Source organism: Phyllostomus discolor, chromosome 8 (genome assembly GCF_004126475.2).
Source record: "Phyllostomus discolor isolate MPI-MPIP mPhyDis1 chromosome 8, mPhyDis1.pri.v3, whole genome shotgun sequence".
NCBI lineage: Eukaryota > Metazoa > Chordata > Mammalia > Chiroptera > Phyllostomidae > Phyllostomus > Phyllostomus discolor.
Genome location: NC_040910.2, coordinates 43,673,300 through 43,695,921, shown reverse-complemented (window position 1 = coordinate 43,695,921; position 22,622 = coordinate 43,673,300). Strand labels below are relative to the sequence as shown.

At 45.1% G+C, this 22,622-nt stretch overlaps 1 protein-coding gene and 1 long non-coding RNA gene across 2 annotated transcripts; both read left to right on the top strand.

Moving 5' to 3' along the window:
* The first annotated feature begins 3,744 nt into the window (after positions 1-3,744).
* LOC118502283 lies at positions 3,745-6,704 on the top strand. Its single transcript, XR_004904993.1, has 2 exons — positions 3,745-3,863; positions 6,451-6,704. It is a non-coding gene; the product is annotated as an uncharacterized LOC118502283 (long non-coding RNA).
* Positions 6,705-7,816: 1,112 nt separating this feature from the next.
* Positions 7,817-22,484, top strand: ECSIT (ECSIT signaling integrator). Its single transcript, XM_028519483.2, has 9 exons — positions 7,817-7,920; positions 8,126-8,263; positions 13,528-13,646; positions 16,785-17,202; positions 17,568-17,791; positions 21,050-21,107; positions 21,216-21,364; positions 21,542-21,647; positions 22,152-22,484. The coding sequence occupies exons 3-9, from the start codon at positions 13,551-13,553 to the stop codon at positions 22,397-22,399; spliced, it is 1,299 nt and encodes a 432-aa protein (XP_028375284.1). The 5' UTR covers positions 7,817-7,920; positions 8,126-8,263; positions 13,528-13,550; the 3' UTR covers positions 22,400-22,484.
* The last annotated feature ends 138 nt before the right edge of the window (positions 22,485-22,622 follow it).

Genomic DNA, 22,622 nt, shown 5'->3' with positions numbered 1-22,622 from the left:
CATCATCCCCCTCTCAGGGTAGAAACTCTTGGGCCCATTTTATGGATAGGAAAATGGAAGGTTCAGCAAGGCCAAGCCACCCTCCCATGGTCACGCTGCTCCCACAGCTCCCAGATCTCCCCATGTGTTTTTTGAGGGCCCAAGCAGGCTCCCACCTCAGGACCTTTGCACTGGCAGTTCCTTCCACTTGGACACATTTCCACAAGATGCCTCCACGGCCTTCCCTCATGTCCTCTGCTCAAATATCACCTTTTCAGAGAGACCCTCCCTGACCACCTGCTCGAAAAGAACAGCGTCCCCCACCACCAGCCTGTCAGAAGGTGGACATGAGGCAGGAGAGCTGTTCACTTAAGTGTTTTCTCCTGGCATAAAATGTCTACCTCCATAAAAACTTTCATTTTAAAGCCTCCATAAAAAACTTGGATTTTGAAAAGCACCCCACACTCTCTATCTCCTTTCCTTGGTTTCTTTTTCTTATTATCTCCTATTTGCTTGTTATCTCTCTCATCCAGCAAGAACGGAAACTCCACAGGGGAAGGAGTTTGCATGTCCACTGCTCTGTCCCCAGTGTCCCAGCACAGCGCCTGTGCATAGCAGGGGCTCAAAAGATGCTCGGAGTGTAAATAGAGTTACAGGGGTGAGCCACGTGACTCAAACCCATGAATATCTGAAATGTTGGTGCTTAACCACTCACAGAGTAAGGGCACAATTTCCCAGTACCTCCAGAAGGTAGGACAGTTGAGGTGGGGGTCATCTTTGCGTTTACCTTCTAACCCTCCTGAGAAAACCGATTGGAGGGCAGAGAAGGGGTTGGGTCACAGTCTAAGACTGCAGTTATTACAGGCCATTCTATAGCTGCCTTGCCTGGCTTCAGCGTTGTAAGTTTTGAGGGGAAAATGTCTAGAGCAAGAGAGCTTTTTATTTTTAATTTTATTTATTTGTTTATTTAATCCTCACTGTAGGACATGCTTATTGATTTTAGAGAGAAGGGAAGGGAGAGAGAGGGAGAGAAACATCAATGTGAGAGAGAAACATTGATGGGCTGTCTCTGATATGCACCCTGACTGTGGACCAAACTTGTGACCTTTCAATTTATGGGACAATGCTCCAACCAATTGAGCCACACTGGCCAAGGCAAGAGAGCTTTTTTAAAACAGTGCACAGATGATGATAAGCTTGGCAAAAATCAGAATACTGGACCACATGCCATGGTAATGTTGTTGATGAGTGGGCAATCTGTTCATAGCTTTCAAAATGATGAATGTCCTCACCTTTTCTGGAGGTTCTTTATGTGTAAATTCGATTGGCCTACAGGGTGTCTAGATATTTGGTCAAACATTATTCTGGGTGTCTTTATGGGGGTGTTTTTGGATGAGATTAATGTTCAAATTGGTAGATTGAGTAAAGCAGGTTGCACTCCTCAGTACAGGTGGGCCCCTTCCAATTCAAGTTAGCCTGAATAGAACAAAAAAGCTGACCCTGCATGGAGCAAGAGAGAATTTTCCTGCCTGAGTGCCTTCAGCTGGAATATTGGTCTTTTCCTGCCTTGCGTCTAGAACTGAAACATCAAGCCTGGGTCTCAAGCCTGTGCCAGCTTTCAGACTGGAATTTATACCATTGGCTCTCCCAGGTCTCCAGCTGCTGACTGCAGATCCGGGGCCTCCATAATCATGTGACTCAGTTCCTTATAATAATTCATATATATTCTATTATATTATATACAATGAATCATATATAGGGTGGAGCAAAATTAGGCGTATAGTTGTGTGTGTGCAAAACACAGACTTCATTCTTGTATTATTAATATTGTAGTATTTTCCATATGAACAACTGTAAACCTACTTTTGCCCCATCCTGTGTGTGTGTATACATTCCATTGGTTTCACGTCTCTGGAGAGCCCTGTCTATCTAATACACTGTCTCAGCCAGCATACCTTTTCTTTTCTGGATTAGTCCTTAGAAGTACAAGTGTAGGTGTGAAGAATGAGATACATGCAAGAACATTTGTTTTAGTGACCTTTTAATAACAAGTTACCCTATAGCTCTAGCAACAAGGAATGAGTGAGCTAGACAAAAATGGAAGCAGCATATGCAGTACTTTGTTTGATTTAAATAAAGGCACTGTGGTGCTGTGGTTAAGAGTGGGGTCTCTGGATCCATTTTCCATGGGTTTGAGATATAACCTGGTGTTTTCTGGCTGTGTGACTTTCTACAGGTGTCTGAACCTCTCTGTGCCTCAGTTTTCTCCTCTGAAAAAATGAGCATATTAACTATGGTGCCTGCTTTGCAGTTTTATTTATTTACTACTACTTTATTACTTTTTGTTTGAGGTAATTTAAGACTTACAGAAAAGGTGCAAAAGGCATAGAGTTCCCATATACCCTTCATCCAACTGCCCCTACTGTTAACATCATAGCCATAGTACATTTATTAAAACTAAGAAATTAACCTTGGTTACAATACTATTAATAAACTACAGGCTTGATTTAGATTTCTTGTGTTCTTACTCGTGTCCTCTTTTGGTTCCAGGACGCAATCCAAGATCCCTCATTGCATTTAGTTTTCGTGTGTCCTTAAACTCCTCCAGTCTATGACAGTCCCTTAGTCTTTCATGACCTTGATAATTTGAAAAGTACTGGTCAGTAATTTTGTATTGTCTCTCATTTTGTTTTGTTTTGATTAGATTGAGGGTTTGGCATTACTGGGAAGGATATTAGGATACCAGAGAGGTGATGTTCTCTTGGGGGTGGGTGGGGGAGTTTATGATGTTACCATGACTCACTGCTGGTGATGTTAACCTTGGTCCCTTGATTAAACTGGTGTCTGCCGGGATCCTCCGCTGTGAAGCTGCTATTTTCTCTAGGGTTGTTTTGAGGACTGCATATTAAAGGTTCCATATGATTCAAACATTACCATTGTAGTCTGTGTTAACAATTCTTTTAAAAATGTAAATGCTTGTGTTTGTACTTCTGTAAAGTAAATAAGCTAGTAAGAGCTGTAACTGCCCCAAGAGGGAAACAGGCATTGGGAGCTCTGAAGCTAGGTTGTCAGATCAGCGACCCCACCACTGCCCACATGTGCCCTGATCCACGCCCAAGCTGAGCAGAGCTAACTGAGCCTTTACCTTAGCTAGGCACACCCGGCAGAGGGCAGTAGGGTACATAGGAGCAGTCCACGTGGCTGTCAACGTGCTGGGGAGGGGGATGCAAATCCTCCGGGACTGGTAGCTGATTGGCTGCAGTACCCACCAGATCGGCCAATCACAGGCTTCTTTATGGGGCCGCCCTCCCGTCTTTGCGCGTCTTTGAGGGATCCTAAAGGTGGCTTGTATCTCCTTGTCAGCTCCGTGTCATGGAAGCGAAGGGATTACAAAAATGGCTTTACGGGGCAAATAACTGTCCTCGCCTGGAGCCTCTGCTACTGCCAAGCCCCCATTTTATGTGATTATCCACTTAGGTTAGTAATAGCATATACGGGGAATCCAGAAGCCCGCCCCCCACTCTAATCTAACCTTGTCACATCTTTAGTAGACTTTTAAAAAAAATTGCAGTAAAACATATAACGTGAAATGTACCACTTTAAGTTTACAAGTCTATGTTATTAAGGACAATTATGTTGTGTACCACCCTCCAAGACTGAAACTCTGTAACCATTACCCTCATTCCCTCTCCCTCAGTCCTTGGCACCTACCATTCTGCTTTGTTTGTATGCTAATTTGACTCCTCTATGGATCTCCTCTATGAATGGTTTATTCACAAAAGAACAGGATCTTGTATGTACATATCACATTTTGTTTATTAGCTCATCTGTTAATGGACACCTGAGTTGATTTCACAATTGGGAATCATGCTGTTATGAATATAGTGAGTACCTACCCGTTTGAGTACCTGCTTTCAATTTTTCTGTTCCCAGAAGTAAAATTGCTGAATCATATAGTAGCTCTATTTTTAATTGTTTATGGAGTCAGTGTACTGTTTTCTGTAGTGGCTGAAACATTTTACATTCCCAGCAACAGTGCACAAGGGTTCCAGTTTCTTCACACCCTGACTAACACTTGTTAGGTTCTGTTGTGTGTGTGTGTGTGTGTGTGTTTTTAAATAATAGCCATCCTAATTGGTGTAAAGTGTTTAAATAGACTTTTAAAAATTTTAATTTAATTTTATATTTTAGAAAGAGATGGGAAGAGAGGTGGAAAGAGGAGAGAAACATTAATGTGCCCCCAGCTGGGGACCTAGCCTGCAATCCAGGCATGTGCCCTAAAAATCGAACCAGTGACCTTTCAGTTTGAGGCAGGCACTCAATACACTGAGACACACCAGCCAGGGCTTAAAAAGACTTAAAAGTATATCATGTATATAGAAAAGTGTACAACATTCTGGCTGGTGTGGCTCAGGGGATTGAGCACCTGACTGCAAACCAAATGGCTGTGGGTTTGATTCCCAGTCAGGGCACATGCCTGGGTTGGCCAGGTCTCCAGTAGGGGGTGCCTGAGACTCAACTACAATTGATGTTTCTCTCCCTCTCTTCCCCTCTCTCTAAAAATAAATAAATAAAATCCTTTTTTAAGTGTAAAATGTATAGCACAATGAATCAGTGATCAGTTTTTAAAACTTTTTAATTAAGATATTAAAGTTAAATGCACAAACATTAATGGATAGCTCAATGAATTTTTACATATATATGCACCATAAAATTGCCACACAGCTCAAGCTATAAAACACTTTTAAAAAATTCTTAGTCTATTAATATCAACCATTTTGTTAATCACATATAGCATTTTCCATTTTTACTTCATGAATTTGGAAACAAATTCTAAGCACTTGAAGAATTTATATTTCTTTTCCTTCCTCGAATTAATTTTATATTTCCTTCTGGATCTAGCACACAACCTATATTTGTTTTAAGATACATATAAACATTTGTAGAATTAATGAATGTATTTTGATGTTTGTTTCAGACAGCAGGATGACAGAAGACATAATTAAAAATACCTAAACTAATACATAGAACACAGAGTAAAGCTCTACACACCAGCAAAAAGGGACTAAAAATGTTAGTTATAGAAAGTAACATGTCTGAAGTTCAAAAGTGGATTAAAGTTAACAAGATGATAGACAAAATCGTATCCTAAACAGCTTTATAGTTGCACTTAATCTTTTAAAAGCTACAAATAGCTGTAAAATATTTCTGTAGAACATGGGTCATCTGTCTGTCTCCCTTACTAGAGTGCCAGCTCCCCTTTTTTTGCTGGCTGCTATCTCTGAGGGTTGGAACAGTGACTGGTACAAAGGAGGCACTCAGTGAAGGCTTGTTGAGTGAATCTGAGCCTTCTGGTTGTGGGATGGGCACAGCCTCAGGCTCCTGCACAACCTCCCCTACTTTGGCCCTGAGTCCAAGTCTGCAGCAGGGTTTAGAGTAGCTCTTCCACATTTTTCCAATTCCTTCCCACACTGTGCTTTGGGACATGAGGGCTCCCCGACCTCAGACTCTAGACAGCGTGATATGGCACATCCGTAGAATGTCGAGGATGTCCAGGTCCAATGTGGCCCAAGTCAACACCCCTCAAACTTTAAAACACCATAGTGATTCTCGCTACACAGACTATAGCCAAGGGCACACCACTCAGTAAGGCCACTAACAACTTTCAGGGGTGGCAGGTTATACTCAGCAACCTATTGTGGCCAAGAGAGTCGGGGTCAGGGTGAGGGAGGGAATGGGGAATGCAGGCGAGGAGCAGGAAGACCCTCACATGTCCGCAGACCCAAGTACCCAAAACTGACAAAGGGCTGAGAGAAGACACAAATTGGCAAAGAGCTCTTAGAAATACTACAGCCTGCCCTGGGGCTGGGGAACGATGGGGAAGACAGAGATGGGGTAATTAGTCAGATACAAGACAGGCAGTCACAAGGGACAGTTGCTGGGGTTTAAAGGTTGGAATGAGCATCAGAAACAATCATTCATTCACTGATTCTTTTAAATGATCATCCAAGGACATATTTTTCATTGCTTTTAGAGAGAGAGGAAGGGAGAGAAGGAAACATCAATGGGAGATACATTGATTGGTTGCCTCCCATACGCCCCCAAACTGGGGGTCAAACCCATGCCCCACCAGGAATCAAACCTGCAACCCTTCAGTTATGGGACAATGCTCCAACTGAGCCACATCAGCCAGGGCTTGTTTATTTGTTTTGTAGCTAACATCTATTGAGCACCTACCATGTTCCAGGCTCTGTCTCTAATGTTGGGGACAATATGTGTAACAAAATCTTCCTTTCCTCACGGAGCTTATAACAGAGCTCACACGAGATGTTCAATACGTGGTGGAGAGAGGGAGAGAGGTGGTGTCCCAGCAGTAGGACAAAAGCCACTTTCTCAGACCTTCTTCCCCAGAGCTGACTGGACCCCTAAAGCATAACTGTCCCTAATTATTTTATGAGCCTTTATCCACAGGACTAGAAAACTACTGGAAGCGCCCTGAGGGCACAAAGGCTCCAGGAATTTACAAAACCAGAGCACAACAACGGGAAGACTGGACCCTTTGCCCAAAGATAACACTGAAACACGTTACAGCCTCCACAGGAACAACTGAAGCATCCTGCTCACAACCACCTCAATCACCTAATAAAAGCTCAAAGCCCCAACCCATCAGGATTGGTGCTGATGCATATCCCTGCACCTAGCCCTTTCCCTCCTTGGGAAAATAAGAACTTTTACTCTCTGCACTTTCTTCTCTTTGTGAATTCTTTCACAGCTCGCATCACCGATCACCCTAACCCTAACAAAGGATCTTTTCTCAAAGTGGTGAAGCTGAAAAGAGAAACTGCATGATAACCCAGGGACATGTGATGCCCTAGTTACAGTGGATCAACACCAGGTGCTGCAGGAGTTGGGCAGGGAATTGAGTGAATGTGACCCAGGATCCACCTGGCTAGACCCCACCTGCCACGGAGCAGGTACCCAGAGGTATCAACCAAAGTCTGTAGGTCAAGGGGAGCAGGGAGACCATTGACACCCCCACCCCACTTCTGGACAACTCTGTATGGGGTAGCTGCAGACCGGGCATGGAGAGGTCAAGGACCTTGGTAGACTTCTGCTTGGGCTGGAGTAAAGAGAGAAAGCGGGCTGGCTCATGAGGCTCCGTAGTGGTGCAATCCTTGCTCGGAGAACGTTCCTGGAGGGGTCCCTTCCTCAACTGAAGACCCTCAACAGCGTCCACCCGCGCCCGCCCTCCCCCCACTTCCACAAGCTACCAGCTCCCCGCCCAGGAGCTCAGACTAGGGGTGAGAGTGAAGTGGAAATATCCACCCCGGCCCAGCTGACTCATGGAGTGAGGCTGACTGTCTCCACGGAGAGCAGGTTGTACCTAGCTCCTACCGCCATCTGGGTGGATACCAGCTGCACCATTTTCTCAAGTCGCCATGTTGGAAGGCAAAGGAATTATTCGGGGATCAGGGACCTGCAGCACAGAAAGGAAGGGTAAAAATCCAGAGCCCGGACACCGCATTTCTCACACATTGGGAGTACTTCCATTCTTACTACTTCATTGCCACATATCAGACAGGAAAACCGGGGCCTCCAGTTGGATTAACGTCCCCCACCCCCCGCCTCCCCACAGTCCACCCCGCCCCCCCACCCGCCCTCCTCAGAAACGACGCACTCTTTCCAGGGAAATACTCAATTTCCAGATCAGAGATGTGGGTTGCCTTATTAGAGGCGGGGCTTGGCTCGTTGTGAGGCTGTACCACTGTCGTTCCCCCTTCCTATTGGTGCCCCTCGCTTTTGGGTGGGACCTCTTTAAATCGGCGTTCTAGAATTACTGTCTCCCTAGTGGCCCGTGACCCGGAAACTCTTCGGGCAACATGGCGACGCCCAGCAGCAAGAAACAGCCGGCTCAGAGTCCGTGGCCGTCCGCGTTAGTAGGTAGGTCGAGTGTCGGGAAACCATTGCAAACTGCAGGGCCCCGGAGCGGCCCATTGTAGGCCGGCAGCGGGGGAGGGCGGCCCCAGGGGGACCTGGCCGCTGACCCAGGGACCCATGACCTTTTGGATTACGGGTCGGGGACGTGCAGGGAAAAGCTGCCCTCTGTGTATTCGCCTTCTCACGTCTTTAATTTCCCATTTTGCAGAAGGGACAGCTGAGGCCCAGAGAGGTTGAGGCTCTCTCTTGAGGTCACACCGCAGGTGGACGCAGGCTGGAATTCGACGCGCGTCTGCCTTTTTCTCCCAACGAACCCAGAATTCTGGCAGCCAGCCTCAGAGTTGCTGTAGGTACACTCCACTATGGGGTTCAGATTTAAAAATTACAGACGTTTTGTAGAAATTTGGCTTTGCTTCCTATTCCATTGATACTTGCTAGGCGCCTACCATATACTAGGCACTGTCCCCGGTACTGGAGACACAGCAGAGGAAGACAGACAAAAATCCTCCGTCCACTGGGGGAGCCAGACATTGAACAAGTCAGAAATAAAAGGAATGGGTGTTTTTAGATGCTAGTAGTTGCTTTAAAAAAATGCATTCATCGGGATGGTGGGGGCTTTAGATAGGGAGTAGGGAAGCTGTCAGGAAAGGCCTTGCATTTGAATATAGGCCTGAATGACCAGAGACAGGTGGGGACGGATCTGGGGGAAGAAATTTCCAAACAGAAGGAAAAGCAAGTGCAAAGGCTCTGAGACTGGAATAACTTAGCTTGTTCAAGAAACAGTATAGCTGGAGCTGCCAGTAATAAGAATTGAGTTTGGAGGGGTAGACCCTATCTGATTTTATCTTAAGTGTGATAATACCATTAACAATTTCAGGCAGAGAACACTGAATTTAATTCACATTTTAAAAAGCTCCCTCTGGCCAAGGTGGGGAGAACAGACTGGAAGCAAGTAAGGAAATAAGTGGGAGGCTGGCAAAGAGGTGCTGGCCTTCAGATGGAGAGAAATGGATGCATTTGGGGTGAAGTAGTCGCCAGGATTATTTGATGGATTGAATGGGGTAGAGAGAGAGGAACACAGGGGACTCAGCAATGACTCCTAGCTTTTAGGCCTGAATTACTAGGAATGGTGGTATTATTGGCTGGGATGGGGAGGAACACGTTTAAGCAGGGATCTCAGCTTGAAGCAAATTAAGTTCGAAACGACTGGGTATATGCCAAAGTGGTAGTGAGGTATAAAGGCTGGAGCTCAGGGCTGGCGATCAACATTTGGATCCATCAGCATATAGATCATCATTTCTGACTTGAACACACAGAGAAGAAACCTGGACTCTGGTTGAAATGCAGATTCTGATTCAGTAGGTCTGGGTTAGGGCTGATATTTTGCATTTCTAATAAGCTCCCAGATAATGATGCCAATGTGGCTGATCCCTGCAACACATTTTGAGTAGTGAAGGTTTAAATTAAGGTCTTAATCTTCGCTTCACATGGGAGTCATCGGAATGTGCCAAAATGTTGATGCCCAGCCCTGCCTCTAGATATTTTGATTTAATATATCTAGGGTATGGCCTAGGCGTGGGGATTTTAAACAGCTCCTTAGATAACTCTAATATGAACAAAGTTTGAGAACCATTAGAGATGCCTACAGAAATACAAAGAAGAGAGAACAAGTTGGTGACACATCTCAGGGGAGTAGACAGACAGATCCAGAATGTGGGATTCTGCAACCTTATTACTCAAAGTGTGGTTTCCCAACCTGCAGCAGCAGCATCACTTGGAAGCTTGTCAGATACGCAGCAGAGTCTGGCTCCACCCCAGAACTGCTGAATCAGACTCTGCCTTTTAACAAGATCCCAGGTGATTTGTCTGCACATTCAAGTTTGCAAACATGGTAAACTTTAAAGAAAGAAGTGGGTCTTGTTGATTAACTGCGAAACAGACCTGGGTGCTGAGAAGAAAACCAACAGTGTCAAGAAGGTGGGAGGAGAGCCTCACCAGTGCCACATGCTTCTGAGAAATCAAGCAAAAGGAGGTCTGAGAAGTAATCACTGGCTTTGGTTAAATCTATTTGGTTAAAAAGGTAAATCTATTTGCAGATGACATGATCATGACAAGGAATCCAATGAAAAGCTGTTAGAGCTAATAAGCGAGTTGTACAAAGTTGCAGTATACATACAAGATCAACATGTAAAAATAAGTTCTATTTCTGTGTACTAGCAATGACCAGTTCAGAAATGAAGAAAATACTCCCATATATAATAGCTTCGTAAATAATGAAATACAAATAAATTTAACACAAGAAATAAAAGACTGATACACTGAAACTATAAAACATTGTTGAAAGAAATTGAAGAACTAAATAAATGGTCATGGAAAAAATACAATAAAAAAGATCTAAATAAATGCAGAGGTAGCCCATGTTCACGGATCAGAAGACTTAATATTATTATTAAGGCACCAATATTCCCCAAATTGATCTACAGAGTCAACACAATCCCTGTCAAAATCTTTCTGGCATTATGCAGAAATTTGCAGCTGATTCTGAAATTCATGTGTAATTGCAAAAGACTAGGAATAGCTGAAACAATCTTGTAAAAGGAGAACAAAGTTGGAGGACTTATGTTTCCTGATTTTAAAACTTATAAAACCACAATAAGCAAAATAGTGTGGTACTGGCATAAGCCTCAACATAGAAATCAAGGAAATAGAACTGAGAGCCCAGAAATAAATCCCTTTGGCTTCTCATTCCCATCTCCCTCCACCATAACCCTGACTCATTTGCCATCCAGAATACCTGAAGGTCTGAAGCATGCTTGGGCTTTGACTCTCCCTTCATACCTTTGTCTTCTCTTTCCTTCTGCCTGCACTCTCATCCCATGCCTGCTTTGTCTTTTCCTACTTATTATTCAAGGCCAGCTCAAGTGACACCTTGCTTTACTCTTCCAGAAGCGGCCTATTGATGACCCCATGGTACTTATTAATAATGCTGTAAGAACACTCACTTCATATAGCATTGCAGCAGGTCATGTCTGTGACCTGGCTGAGGCTGATAGCTGTAGGGAAGCCACTCTATCCTATTCATGTGTGTCCCTTATATCTATGCCTAACTCATTTCCTGGCCCATGGTAGAGGCTCAAAGTAGGTGTAATCAGTAAATGTTTAGGGGCATCATTTGTCAGTCTGCCATTATAGACAGTGTGATAAGCTTGTGGAGAGCAGATTAATTCTGAGGTCTCATGCAAGCAGCATTCCTGTGGCTCTCGGAGTAAGTGCTAATAAAGGAGTTAGGCTTGGCAGAATCTGGGTTGAAGACTCTGCCTGCCCTGTTCCAGGCTGAATGGGAAGGCAGCATGGTGCTATAGCTGGAGCATGGTACCTAGAGTCAAGAGAGCCAACCTGAAGCCCTGGCTCTGTCACCAACTAATGCCTCTATCTCTGTGAGCTTCACGTTCTTTGTGTGATGAAGCTCTTGGGTTGGAGAGTCTCTCCAGGCACTCCTGATTCCAATGTACAAGTGCTGCATTCTGTAGGAGTTTGGAAACAAGGGAACACGATTCTCCAGATCCCCAGAACACCTGAGGGGCTGTGAAGGATGGGGCAACTGGATTATGAGAACCAGCCCTGTACTGTGGGCAGAGACCTTGGTCCTTACCAACTTTCCCTGTGCATGTACTCTGGTTATCTATTTGTTGGATAAAAATGACACCAAACTTGGAGGCTGAAAACAATAAAAATAAACCCTAAACATTTATGCTCAATTAATTTTCAGTGAGTGCTAAGACAATAAAATGGGGAAAGAATAGTCTCTTCATCAAATTGCATTAGGACAACTGGACCCCTTTCTCACACAATACACAAAAACTCAGTGGGTCATACACCTAAAAATAAGAGCTAAAAGTCTTAGAAGAAAATCTTCATGACGGCTCAGCAATCGTTCTGCAGTTACAGCATCACGAGCAGAACTAGGAGAGAAAAACATAAACTGGGCTTCAGCAGAATGTAAAACTTGTGCTGCAGTGACAACAAGTACAAAGTCAACCCAAGGAATGGGAGACATTAGTTTTAAATCATCAGGGTTTAGTATCCAGAATATATAAAGAACTCTTACAACTCAATAATAAAAAGAGAAATAACCCATTTTTAAAAATAGACAAAGGATCTAAATAGACATTTCCACAGTGAAGATACAGAATGGCCAATAAGCACATGAAAAGTTCGTTGTCATTAGGGAAATGCAAGTCCAAACCTCTAGGAGATACCATTTCACACTCAATAGGATGTCTGTACTCAAAAAGACACAATAAGTATTAGCAAAGATGTCGAGATGTGGAGAAATTGGAACCCTTATACATTGCTACTGGGGATGTAAAATGGTACTGCTACTTTGGAAAACAGCTTCAGGGTTCCTCAAAATGTTAAACATAGAGTTACCATATATGCCAGCAATATGACTTCTAAGTATATACCCAAGAGAAGAGTAAACACATGTTCACACAAAAGCTTCTACATGAGTGTTTTTAGCAGCGTTAGTCATAATATTAAAAACAAAAGTGGGAACAACCCAAATGTCCATCAGTTGATGGATGGATAAATAAAATGTTGTATCTATACAATGGAAATTTCTTGGCAATTAAAAGGAATGAAGTTAGATACATGCGACAACATGGATAATCCTTGAAAACATGCTAAATGAAAGGTGCTAGCCTTGCTCTGACCTGTGTGGCTCAGTTGGTTGGGCATTGTCCTGCAAAGTGATGGGTCATGGGTTCCATTCCCAGTCAGGGCACATGCCTAGGGTGCAGGTTCAGTCCCCAGTCAGGGAACGTGTAAGAGGCAACCAATCAATGTTTCTCACATCAATGCTTCACTACTCTCTCCCTCCCCTCCCCTTTCTCTAAAAATAAATAAAATCTTCAAGAAGGAATAGACAAGTGCTAGCCACAAGAGAACATGTGTTGTATGATTCCATTTGTATGAAACGCCCAGAGTAGGCAAATTTATAGAGATGGAAAGTTACTGCTTGTCTAGAGCTGAGCACGAGGGGAAATGAGAGTGATGGTTAGTTTTTTTTCCAGAGCGAGAAAAATGTTCTAAGATTAGATTACAGTGATGGTTGCACAACTTTGAATATACTTTAAAAAAATGAACTTTAAAAGGTGGACTGTATAGTATATGACTAAAGTTAAAAAATGACCTAGTATGGAGAACAGCTAGTGGTGGGGGGAGGATAGAGGGTGGAGGAATTGAGCAAAAAAGAAAAAGGACTCATGGACGTGGACAACAGGGCAATGATTGCTGGGGGGAGAAAGGTATAGGGGACTAAATGGTAATGGAAAAAATATAATATGATGTGTATTTTAAAAAAATTGAAAACTATTTTTAAAAAATGGCCTGGTAGGGTAGGGGGGACCATGATAGCAATTCCTCCAGATAATGGAGCAAGGACCCTGATTGTAGCAGTCATTTAAGCTCCTTCTTGCGGGTGAGGAAACCAGTGGGGCTGGTGACTTAGCTGTGCAGTCTGGAATGTGGCCTCTACCGAAGAGAGGAGTCTCATCTCCGTTGGTAGATGGGGTGCCAGCCTGATGCTGTCTCTTCTCCCTCATCCAGGTGGTTGTCCAACAAGCAGAGGCATGAGCTGGGCCCAAGGCATCCTGCTAGCCCGGAGCCTCTCTCGGGGCTGGAGAGGCATCTGTGGCACCATCCTCATGAGAGCCCCCTTCTCTCAGGTAACTGCCAGCCAAGCAGTCATCAGGGTGGAGAAAGGCAGGCAGACAGGCCTGGGATTTTCTCCCAAGCATTTCAGAATCCACCCCGTGGTAAAGCCAGCTTGTGGGAATGGGAGAGGGGTGCGGAGAGACAGATGTGGGCTGGTCTATCCGCTCTGAGGGCCCACTGAATGTTTCTTACTCATTTTAAAAAGTGCTGCTGCCCACATGTATCAGGGGGTTGAATTTGAAAACAAGGATGTAGCCTTGTCTGATGTGGCTCAGTGGATTGAGCACTGGTCTGTGAACTGAAAGGTCACTGGTTCAATCCCCAGTCAGGGCACATGGCTGGGTTGTGGGCCAGGTCCCCAGTTGGGGATGTGTGAGAGGCAACAGATTGATGTATCTTTCACATATTGCTGTTTCTTTCCCTCTCCTTCTCCCTCTCTTCCCTTCTCTCTAAAAGTAAATAAATAACATTTTAAAAAAAAGAAAAAAAGGAAAGAAGGATGTATGAGCTAACTGCATTTGGGTTGTACCTCTGAGTAACTCCTACATCCACTTGTAAGGATGTGGGCGGAAAACTGAATTTCTGTCCCTTACCCAAAGTGACCAGATGGCCAAGGCTGATCAATGGCCATAGATTGCAACAAGAGCAACAATGGTGGTAGTGATACTATTAAATGCTCTCTTATAGAGTCCTTCCTCTGTGCCAGGCCCTGTGCTGTGCATTTCATTTACATTATCTCCCTTGTGGGGGTCTCTCCTTTTTTTAGATATTCCAGAATTTCCTTTCCAATTTTTGTTTTAAGCCCATACCACCTACTTGCCTACATTTTCACTTTAAATGAATGCCTGTTTGTTTGTTTGTTTGATGTCACCTTATGTAAGCAAGACTTCAGGGTGGCTGTTGGGGCAGCAGAGTGGAGACTCCAATCCCAGTTCTGCTGCTCTGCAGCTGTGTTACACCATGCAGCCCAGTTCCCCCCTCTTGGCCTCAGTCTCTTCGTCTGTAAAATGGGTACAATAAGCTTTCAACAATGCCTGGAACATAAGACTATTCAGTAAACATTCAGTTCAAATTTAAATAAGAAATTTGTTAGCTTATCATCTGTAGAGCAGGGGTCAGCACACTTTTTCATAAAGGGTCAGATAGTAAATATTTTGGGCTTTGCAAGCCACACAGTCTCTGTCACAAGTATTCAACTCTGCCATAGGCCAGACATAATGAATGAGCATGCCCGTGTTCCAATAAAACTTTATTGACAAATGCAAGCAGTTTGCCCTAAGGCAGTGGTTTGCTGACTTCTGCTCTGGAGGGATCTAGTCTGCTCCCAGCACCATGGACTCCTTATTCTGGAAACAAGATCTCCTTAACCCAAGGTAGATGCCATCATAACAGATGAGGAAACTGAGGCCTGCATTGTAGAGTGGGTGTTACTTGGCAGAGAACAGTCAAGCTGAGCCTCCTGCTGACTCCAAAATCTGCATTTTTAATCTTGGTTTTTGTTCTTATGGGTTTTTTGCCTGTTTTTAACTCAGTTTTGGATATTTATCTTTTGAACAGGTAATACAGTTAGTTACAATAGACAACATTCAAAATTCAAACAGTTCTGAGGCTACATCATGACAAGGGTCTGTCCTCCTGTCTGGCCTCTGCTGAGCTCCAGAGGCAACAGGTGATGCTACTGGCTTACCATATTTCCTCCCAGAGATATTTCACAGACACAAAAAATATATGCGTATGTAGTCAGTTCTTATTGCTCACACAGTTGTGATGTGTAAGGTTGCTGCATGCACTGAATTAGTGATTCCTAAACTTTTGCTCCCAGGAGGATGAGGTAGGCTTCCTGTGAGCTTCTTGTCACATTTTCTTCAACCACTCAATACATAACCTTATTGTATGTATGTTTCTGTTTAAAGACACCTTATTTAATATATATTTTTGCCCTGATTGGTGTGGCTTAGTTAGTTGGACATCATCCTGCAAAGTAAAACACTGTGGGTTTGATTCCTAGTCAGGGCACATGCCTGGGAGCATACATGAGAGGCAACCCATCGATGTTTCTCTCCTTCTCTTTCTCCCTCCTTTCCCCTCTCTCTAAAATAAATAGGTAAATAAATAAAATCTTTATTTATTTAAAAAAATATTTTATTTATTTATTTTTAGATAGAGGGGAAGGGAAGGAGAAAGACAGAGAAACATCAGTGTGTGGTTGCCTCTTGTGAGCCCCCCACCAGGGACCTGGGCCTGCAACCTTTTGGTCTGCGGGCCTGCACTCAATCCACTGAGCTACACCAGCCAGGGCAAAATCTTTAAAAATATCTATGTAGCTGATTAATTAGCATTGAACTCACAGCCAACTGCACTATAACTCATGCCTAAATGAAGCTTATCTACCACATGTATTTTTTTCTGTAAGCAATAGCAGAGCCTTCTTGCAGGTAGAAATGCTAGGCAGCACTTCTGCAACACACTTGGGGGCCATATTCAAAAGCAAAATCACATACACAAAAAATAAAAAGATGCAAGAAATGTGCATTAGAGCCAAAGTAAGAAAGCAGAGCATCAACTTGTTCAACCTCCACCACACATATCCATGAAGGACCAGGAAAGTGCCATGAGCGATTATTGACTTGGGGATTATAAGTAAATTTTAGCAAATAGGCAAATTCAGAAATACAGAACCTTCAGATAATGAGGATCTATTGTATATACCTTGAAGCCCACCCAGGTAACATGAGACTTCCTCAGTGTGTCTTAGAACAGCAGGTGCTCCTTCCCCAAGTTCACAGCCACTTGCTTTATCATTTCCTTGCCTATGCACATTGGGGCCATTTCCACTGGTACACAGATGCACAAAAGTCATTAGGTACAAGTGTGTTTAGAGGTGTCAGATTTAAATACCAGATGCAGGATTGCTGCAACAGAGGGTATGTTTGTCTTCATGGTGAATATTGTTGAATTGCCTCCGTGGGGGTTTTACCATTGTGTTCTCCAGTCTGTCGTGGTGCCTGATCTTGGGTTTGTAACCACAACACACCTCTTCAGAGGCCCTTAGGGGTGCCCCTTGGCACCTCTCCCAGGAAAGAGCCAGCTGGCAGTCCCTGAGAGGCACTAGGAGGTACCAGATTTGAACAGTGGTTCTCTGTCCCCAGGTACCCTCCCAGGCCCCTCGAGGCCTCCACTGCAGTACAGCCACCCACAACTCCGACTCATCTCTGGTCCCAAGCCCACCTGAGCCCTTGCGAGGGCCCACCAAGGCCCTGTCACCCCACGAAGAGCTGTTTAGGCAGTCACCAGATGTGGCCCGGGACAAGGCCACTTTTGTGCGAGCTGTGCAGAACTTTGGGCAGCACAACGTGCACAAGCGGGGCCACGTAGACTTCATTTACCTGGCCCTGCGCAAGATGCGGGAGTATGGCGTTGAGCAGGACCTGGCAGTCTACAACCTGCTGCTCGACATCTTCCCCAAGGAGGTCTTCCGTCCTCGCAACATCTTCCAGAGAATCTTCATCCACTACCCACGGCAGCAGGAGTGTGGGGTTGCTGTGCTGGAGCAGATGGAGAACCACGGTGAGGCCAGTAGGCTCAGGGTGTGGGAGTGGCTGCCCACCTCTCCCAGGTCTGGGCCTCTCTGTTACTCTGGCTCCGATGTGTGTCCTCACTGTCCGGCCTGCTCCACTTCCCCCTCTCCCAGTCTCTCTTTCTGCCTCTCATCTCTTTCCTCTCTCCCTCTGACTTTCCCTTTAAATTCTCTCAGACTCTCTCCTCCCTCTCTGGCATCAATTTCCTGACTCAATTCTTGCTGTCTCTGGTTCTTTCCACCTGACCCTCACCATAATTTCCTCTTGGTCCCGGGCCCCTCCAATGGTCTCTGTTTCCGATGTCTCCCCTCTCTGCCCCATCCCTGAGGTTCTCCTGCCATCCACCTGGCACAGGGGTGATGCCCAACAAGGAGACAGAGTTCCTGCTGATTCAGATATTTGGGCGCAAAAGCCATCCCATGCTCAAGTTCGTGCGCATGAGGCTGTGGTTCTCCCGCTTCAAGAACGTCAACCCCTTCCCTGTGCCCCGGGACCTGCCTCAGGATCCAGTTGACCTAGCCAGGTTGGGCCTGCGACATATAGAGCCTGACCTCAGTGCCAGAGTCACCGTCTACCAGGTATCTACCCTTGTCTATACCCTCAGCTGCCACCCAGGGCTGGGTCCCCCTTTACTCAACCTAACAGGCCACAATTCCAAGTTGGTTGCTCAGTCACTGTAAATGAAATATTCCATATCCTGCCCCCATGTCCTGAGGGCCCCAGTCATGCCAGGCCACACAAGGGATCCAAAGAGAGCCCCTCATAGAACTCGTCTGCTTATGGAGACCAACCCTGGTAAGTTTCTTTCAGAGCCACTGTTACTAAGATGGAGAAGCTCAGGAGGCCATGGTAGCCCAGAAGGGGCAGCCATGGAGGGCTTCTTGGAGGAAGTGAAGGTGAGCTTAAGCAGGACAGAAGGGTCAGGGAGAGTATTCCAGGCAGAGGGAGCAGCATGGGCCAGGGTCTGGGGAAATGCTGAAAGGTCTTCCTTTGGTGTGGGGATCGGGGCTGGGGAGAAGAGGGTAGGATTACAATGGATTAAAGAGCTTGTTTTTGAACGTGTTGGTGAGGAAAGAGCCTAGAAGAGGCATGGGGTGAAAATCATGTTTCTGGAGGGAGTTGCGATTTCCCAAGTGCTCTCCAGTAGCCATGTGGATGGTGTTGGATGGTGCGGGGAGAGCACAGAGGGCATAGGATAGTGGGTGATGAGGCAACCAGTGAGGGAACTCGGCATCTAACTCAGTTCTTCATTTTTTAAAGTAATGCATTAAAAAGCCAAACAGTAAACAAGAGCACAGAGTGAAGAGTTATCTCCTCTTCTGGCCCTTCAGTCCTCAGTCTCCCCCAGAGGTGATCATTTCCATGTCCCCTTCCAGAGATCCTATGTGTTTGCAAGCAAATATATATATATTTTGCATCTGTATCCTATATATATAAATACTCTATCCTCCTGGGCCTCGCTATGAAAAATACATACAGAAAGCATGGTAAAATCACTGACACTACCCAGATTTAGAATAGAAACAACCCAAGTATCCATCAAGAGGGAATTGTGCATCTAGACTGTGACACCGCAATCAAAGATTTGTGAAAAATGCAAAGTGAAAGGATGAAGTATGCACAGTAGTATAGTCAGCTATCTTCAGTGTGAGAAGGGAAATTAAAGTGTGTATACCTGTTTACCTATTTTCACAAAAATAAATAATGCAAGGATAAGTCAGAGATGGATACAAATGTTCATCTCTGGGCAGGCAGAGGAGATGGGGTACAGAGAACAGGAATAGACTAGAGACATGGTTTTATTTTAAATGGGTTGGCTTTTAAACTATGCAATTGTTTATTGTGTTTTTAAAAATAAAAGAAGCCCTGGCTGGTGTGGCTCAATGGACTGAGTGCCAGCCTGCAAACCAAAGGTCACCAGTTAGATTTCCAGTCAGGGCACATGCCTGGGTTGCAGGCCAGGTCCCCAGTAGGGGCGCGTAAGAGGCAACCACATATTGATGGTTCTCTTCCTGTCTTTCTCCCTCACTTCCCCTATCTAAAAATAAATAAAATCTTAAAAAATAAAAAACTAAAACAAAAAATACCAAAATTGAAAACAAACAAATAGATGTAGCTAAATATCTGATAGCGTGACCAATGACAGGAAAAATCTTCCAAGTCACTGTCATCTGACTGCCCATCCTTAGTGACATGTATTCTAAGAAATAAGATCTGCAGAGAAAGCCTTTATTTAATCCCATAGCATTATAGATAGTAGTAATACCAAAACTTTATGTACATCGATGGTAAGTCATATATCGATGGATAGTACATATATTACTACTGATAGGAACAAGATTTTTAGTATGAAAAAAGTTATATAATCAAATGTTTTTTTTTCTTGTCTTTTTAAAAATGTTTTTCTAAAAATTCCATGTTGTTAAATTTGAAATGAAAAATCAGTATAAATATGTTGTCCAGTAAAAGGGCCCAAGAGTAAAATATGTACTTTTTCCACCCCCAAAAATAAACTTTTGAAACTGTTTCTCCTAAAGGAGATCATATATATGGTGATGGGAGGAGATTTGACTTTGGGTTTTAAAGAAGGCTATATACAGGCAATGTACCACAGGATTATACACTTGAAGCCTATATAATTTTATCAACCAATGTCACCCCCTAAAATTTAATTTAAAAAAAAGTGTTTCCCCAATGGCAGAGCATTACACATCTCCTGCATTTACCTTTTGCTGATTTCACTTAATTATATGGTTGGTGGTCCATTCTATTTGTACCCATGATCCACCTGAATTCTTTTTAACCTGAAAGAATGGACAATATGTGTGCCAACAGTGTCCACTCTCAGCTATTTCAATCAAAGCATACGTGCACTTTTTAAAATATTTTATTTATTTATTTTCAAAGACAGGGGAAGGGAAGGAGATAGAGAGTGGAACATCAATGTGTGGTTGCCTCTTACACGCCCCTAATGGGGACCTGGCCTGCAACCCAGGCATGTGCCCTGACTGGAAATCTAACTGGTGACCTTTGGTTTGCAGGCCGGTGCTCAGTCCACTGAGCCACACCAGCCAGGGCCGTATGTGCACTTTTCTAAAAATTAAATTTCATTTAGTTTTTTGAATTACATTCAGTGTGTAAAATTAATATACAAAAGGGCATTCCTTCCCTCCCTGTCCTTTGCAAAGGCAAACACTATGACTTCTTGGGTCTTCTTCCTGGAGTGTTTTACGAGATTTTTTTCCCCTAAATTTCACAAGCACTGAGCACTTACTATATGCCAGCCACTGTTCTTGGCACTTTAGAACCATCTCAAGTAAGTGCTGCTATTACCCCTATTTGAATTGGAGAGACTAAGGCATGGGTATAGCAACTTGACCAAGGTCACACAGACTGGCAGAGCCCAGATTTTAATGCAGGTGGGTGGGCTCCAGGGTTCCCAATGTGTGAGCATTCTTAAATGTTAGCAGCTATTACGCTGAACTGGATAGACATGAAGAGTGTGGAATGGGCTTGAGTGACATGTAGGATGCCTGGTAGACAAGTCCAAAATTTGCTGGGACCCATCTTTCCCCATTTCTCCCCAGCTCCTCCTAGGGGCTGGGGGCTGCAAGCTTCCACCCCCTACTTTTTTTTTTTTTTTTAGTTTTTATTTATTGATTTTAGAGAGAGAGGAAGGGAGAAACATTGATTTGTTGTTCCACTTATTTATGCATTCATTGGCTGATTCTTGTATCTGCCCTGATCCAGGATGGAACAGCAACCTTGGCCTATCAGGGTAAAGCTCTAATCAACCAAGCAACCCCACCAGGGCCCACCCCTACTCTTTTTTGCAGATGCCTCCATCTAAAGACTCCACAGGTACAGCGGATCCCACTGAGCAGTACATTGTAGGTAAGGCCCTGTACATGGGTTTTCACCAAGCCTGCTGGGTGGACTCCTTTGGCCTTTGGATACAGCACCTCAGCCAGGGCCCGTTGGGTATGGGTTTTACCACACCAGGTATCCAGAGTCCTGATCAACAGGCTGCCCTGGCCCGCCACAACCCAGCCCGGCCTATCTTCGTTGAGGGCCCCTTCTCCCTGTGGCTGCACAACAAATGTGTCTACTACCACATCCTCAGAGCAGAATTGGTGCCCCCTGAGGAGAGGGTGAGGACGCAAATCTTAAATGGACAGAGTGCGGTGGGTTGGCACTGCCCTGAGGAATGGTGGGGGCTCAGAGATTGTGAGGGGGGTAACAGTTCCTGGTGATGGTAGTGGGGAGGCTACAGGTGGCTGCAAGATCTTGGGCCTCTGACTCTGCTTGCACCCTCCTCCCTGGAGTAGGAAGTAGGAGAAATTCCAGAGGAATGGAACCTCTACTACCCAATGCAGCTGGACTTGGACTACGGGAGGAGCGGCTGGGATGACTATGAGTTTGACATCAATGAAGGTAAAAACAAGGATGGGCAGGACTGCACACACTAGGATAGGTGTGGCGTGTGGGGTCCAAGAGTGGGGCCCAGGCTGAGACCCCGCCTCGATACCAAACACAGACCCAGCAGATGCCCAAGTCCACACATACACACACCTGAAGGGCTCCAGGCCTGTCATTTCTCCGTCATGAGCACCTCTGTGCTGGCTACTGAGTATGACCAGGACAGGGCCAGTGGGGGAACAGGCAAGTTACATTCTTGGAGTTTCGGGGGAGTAGCATACCACCCAGTCTCAGGTGGGGAGAGGACTTTCTGGTGAAGTCTTGAAGGAGGTATCACACAGGTGAAGAATGGAATGGGCAGACTAGGCAGAGTACATATCCTGAGCAAAGGCTTGGACACACTGAAAGGGAGCTTAAAGCCCCTGCCCTTTTCCAGTAAGTGGTGTAGGCACGAGGTAGGATGTGGGGGCTGGCACAGTCCCCACTGCACAAATTCTGAGAGCCTGTCTCTCCCAACAGTGGAGGAAGGCCCTGTTTTCGCCATATGTATGGCAGGTGCACATGACCAGGCCACATTGGCCAAGTGGATCCAGGGCCTGCAGGAGACCAACCCAGCCCTAGCCAAGATCCCTGTGGTCTTCCGCCTAGCAGCGTCCACAGGGGAGCTCCAGGCATCCTCAGGACTGGAGGAGCCGTTCCCACCACCACTCAATGGGCAGGAAGAAGAGGAAGACGATCCACAGCGACACCAGCAGGGCCAGAGCTGAGGCTTGAGCAGGCACAGGCTTGGACTGGTGTGAAAGCATGAGATTACCTTTGAATGTAGAGCAAATAAAAGTTTTCCGGATTGGGGCTGCCTTCCCTCCTCTCTGGCAGTGTAACATCCCTGCCCCTTTAATGCCTCGTGGCATGGCTTCTCAAGGGCTCTCCAGGATCCAGGACTGATAGGAAGGTCGGATCCCTGGCCTTCCTTTTGCCTTCATGTGACAA

What these genes read in the sequence shown, in the direction of transcription:
- ECSIT (XM_028519483.2), top strand. Translation starts at nt 13,551, where the DNA reads ATGAGCTGGGCCCAAGGCATCCTGCTAGCCCGGAGCCTCTCTCGGGGC. An exon ending in GGAGCAGATGGAGAACCACG is followed by an intron (nt 17,203 to 17,567) that starts GTGAGGCCAGTA and finishes CACCTGGCACAG; the next exon opens with GGGTGATGCCCAACAAGGAG. An exon ending in CACTGAGCAGTACATTGTAG is followed by an intron (nt 21,108 to 21,215) that starts GTAAGGCCCTGT and finishes TTACCACACCAG; the next exon opens with GTATCCAGAGTCCTGATCAA.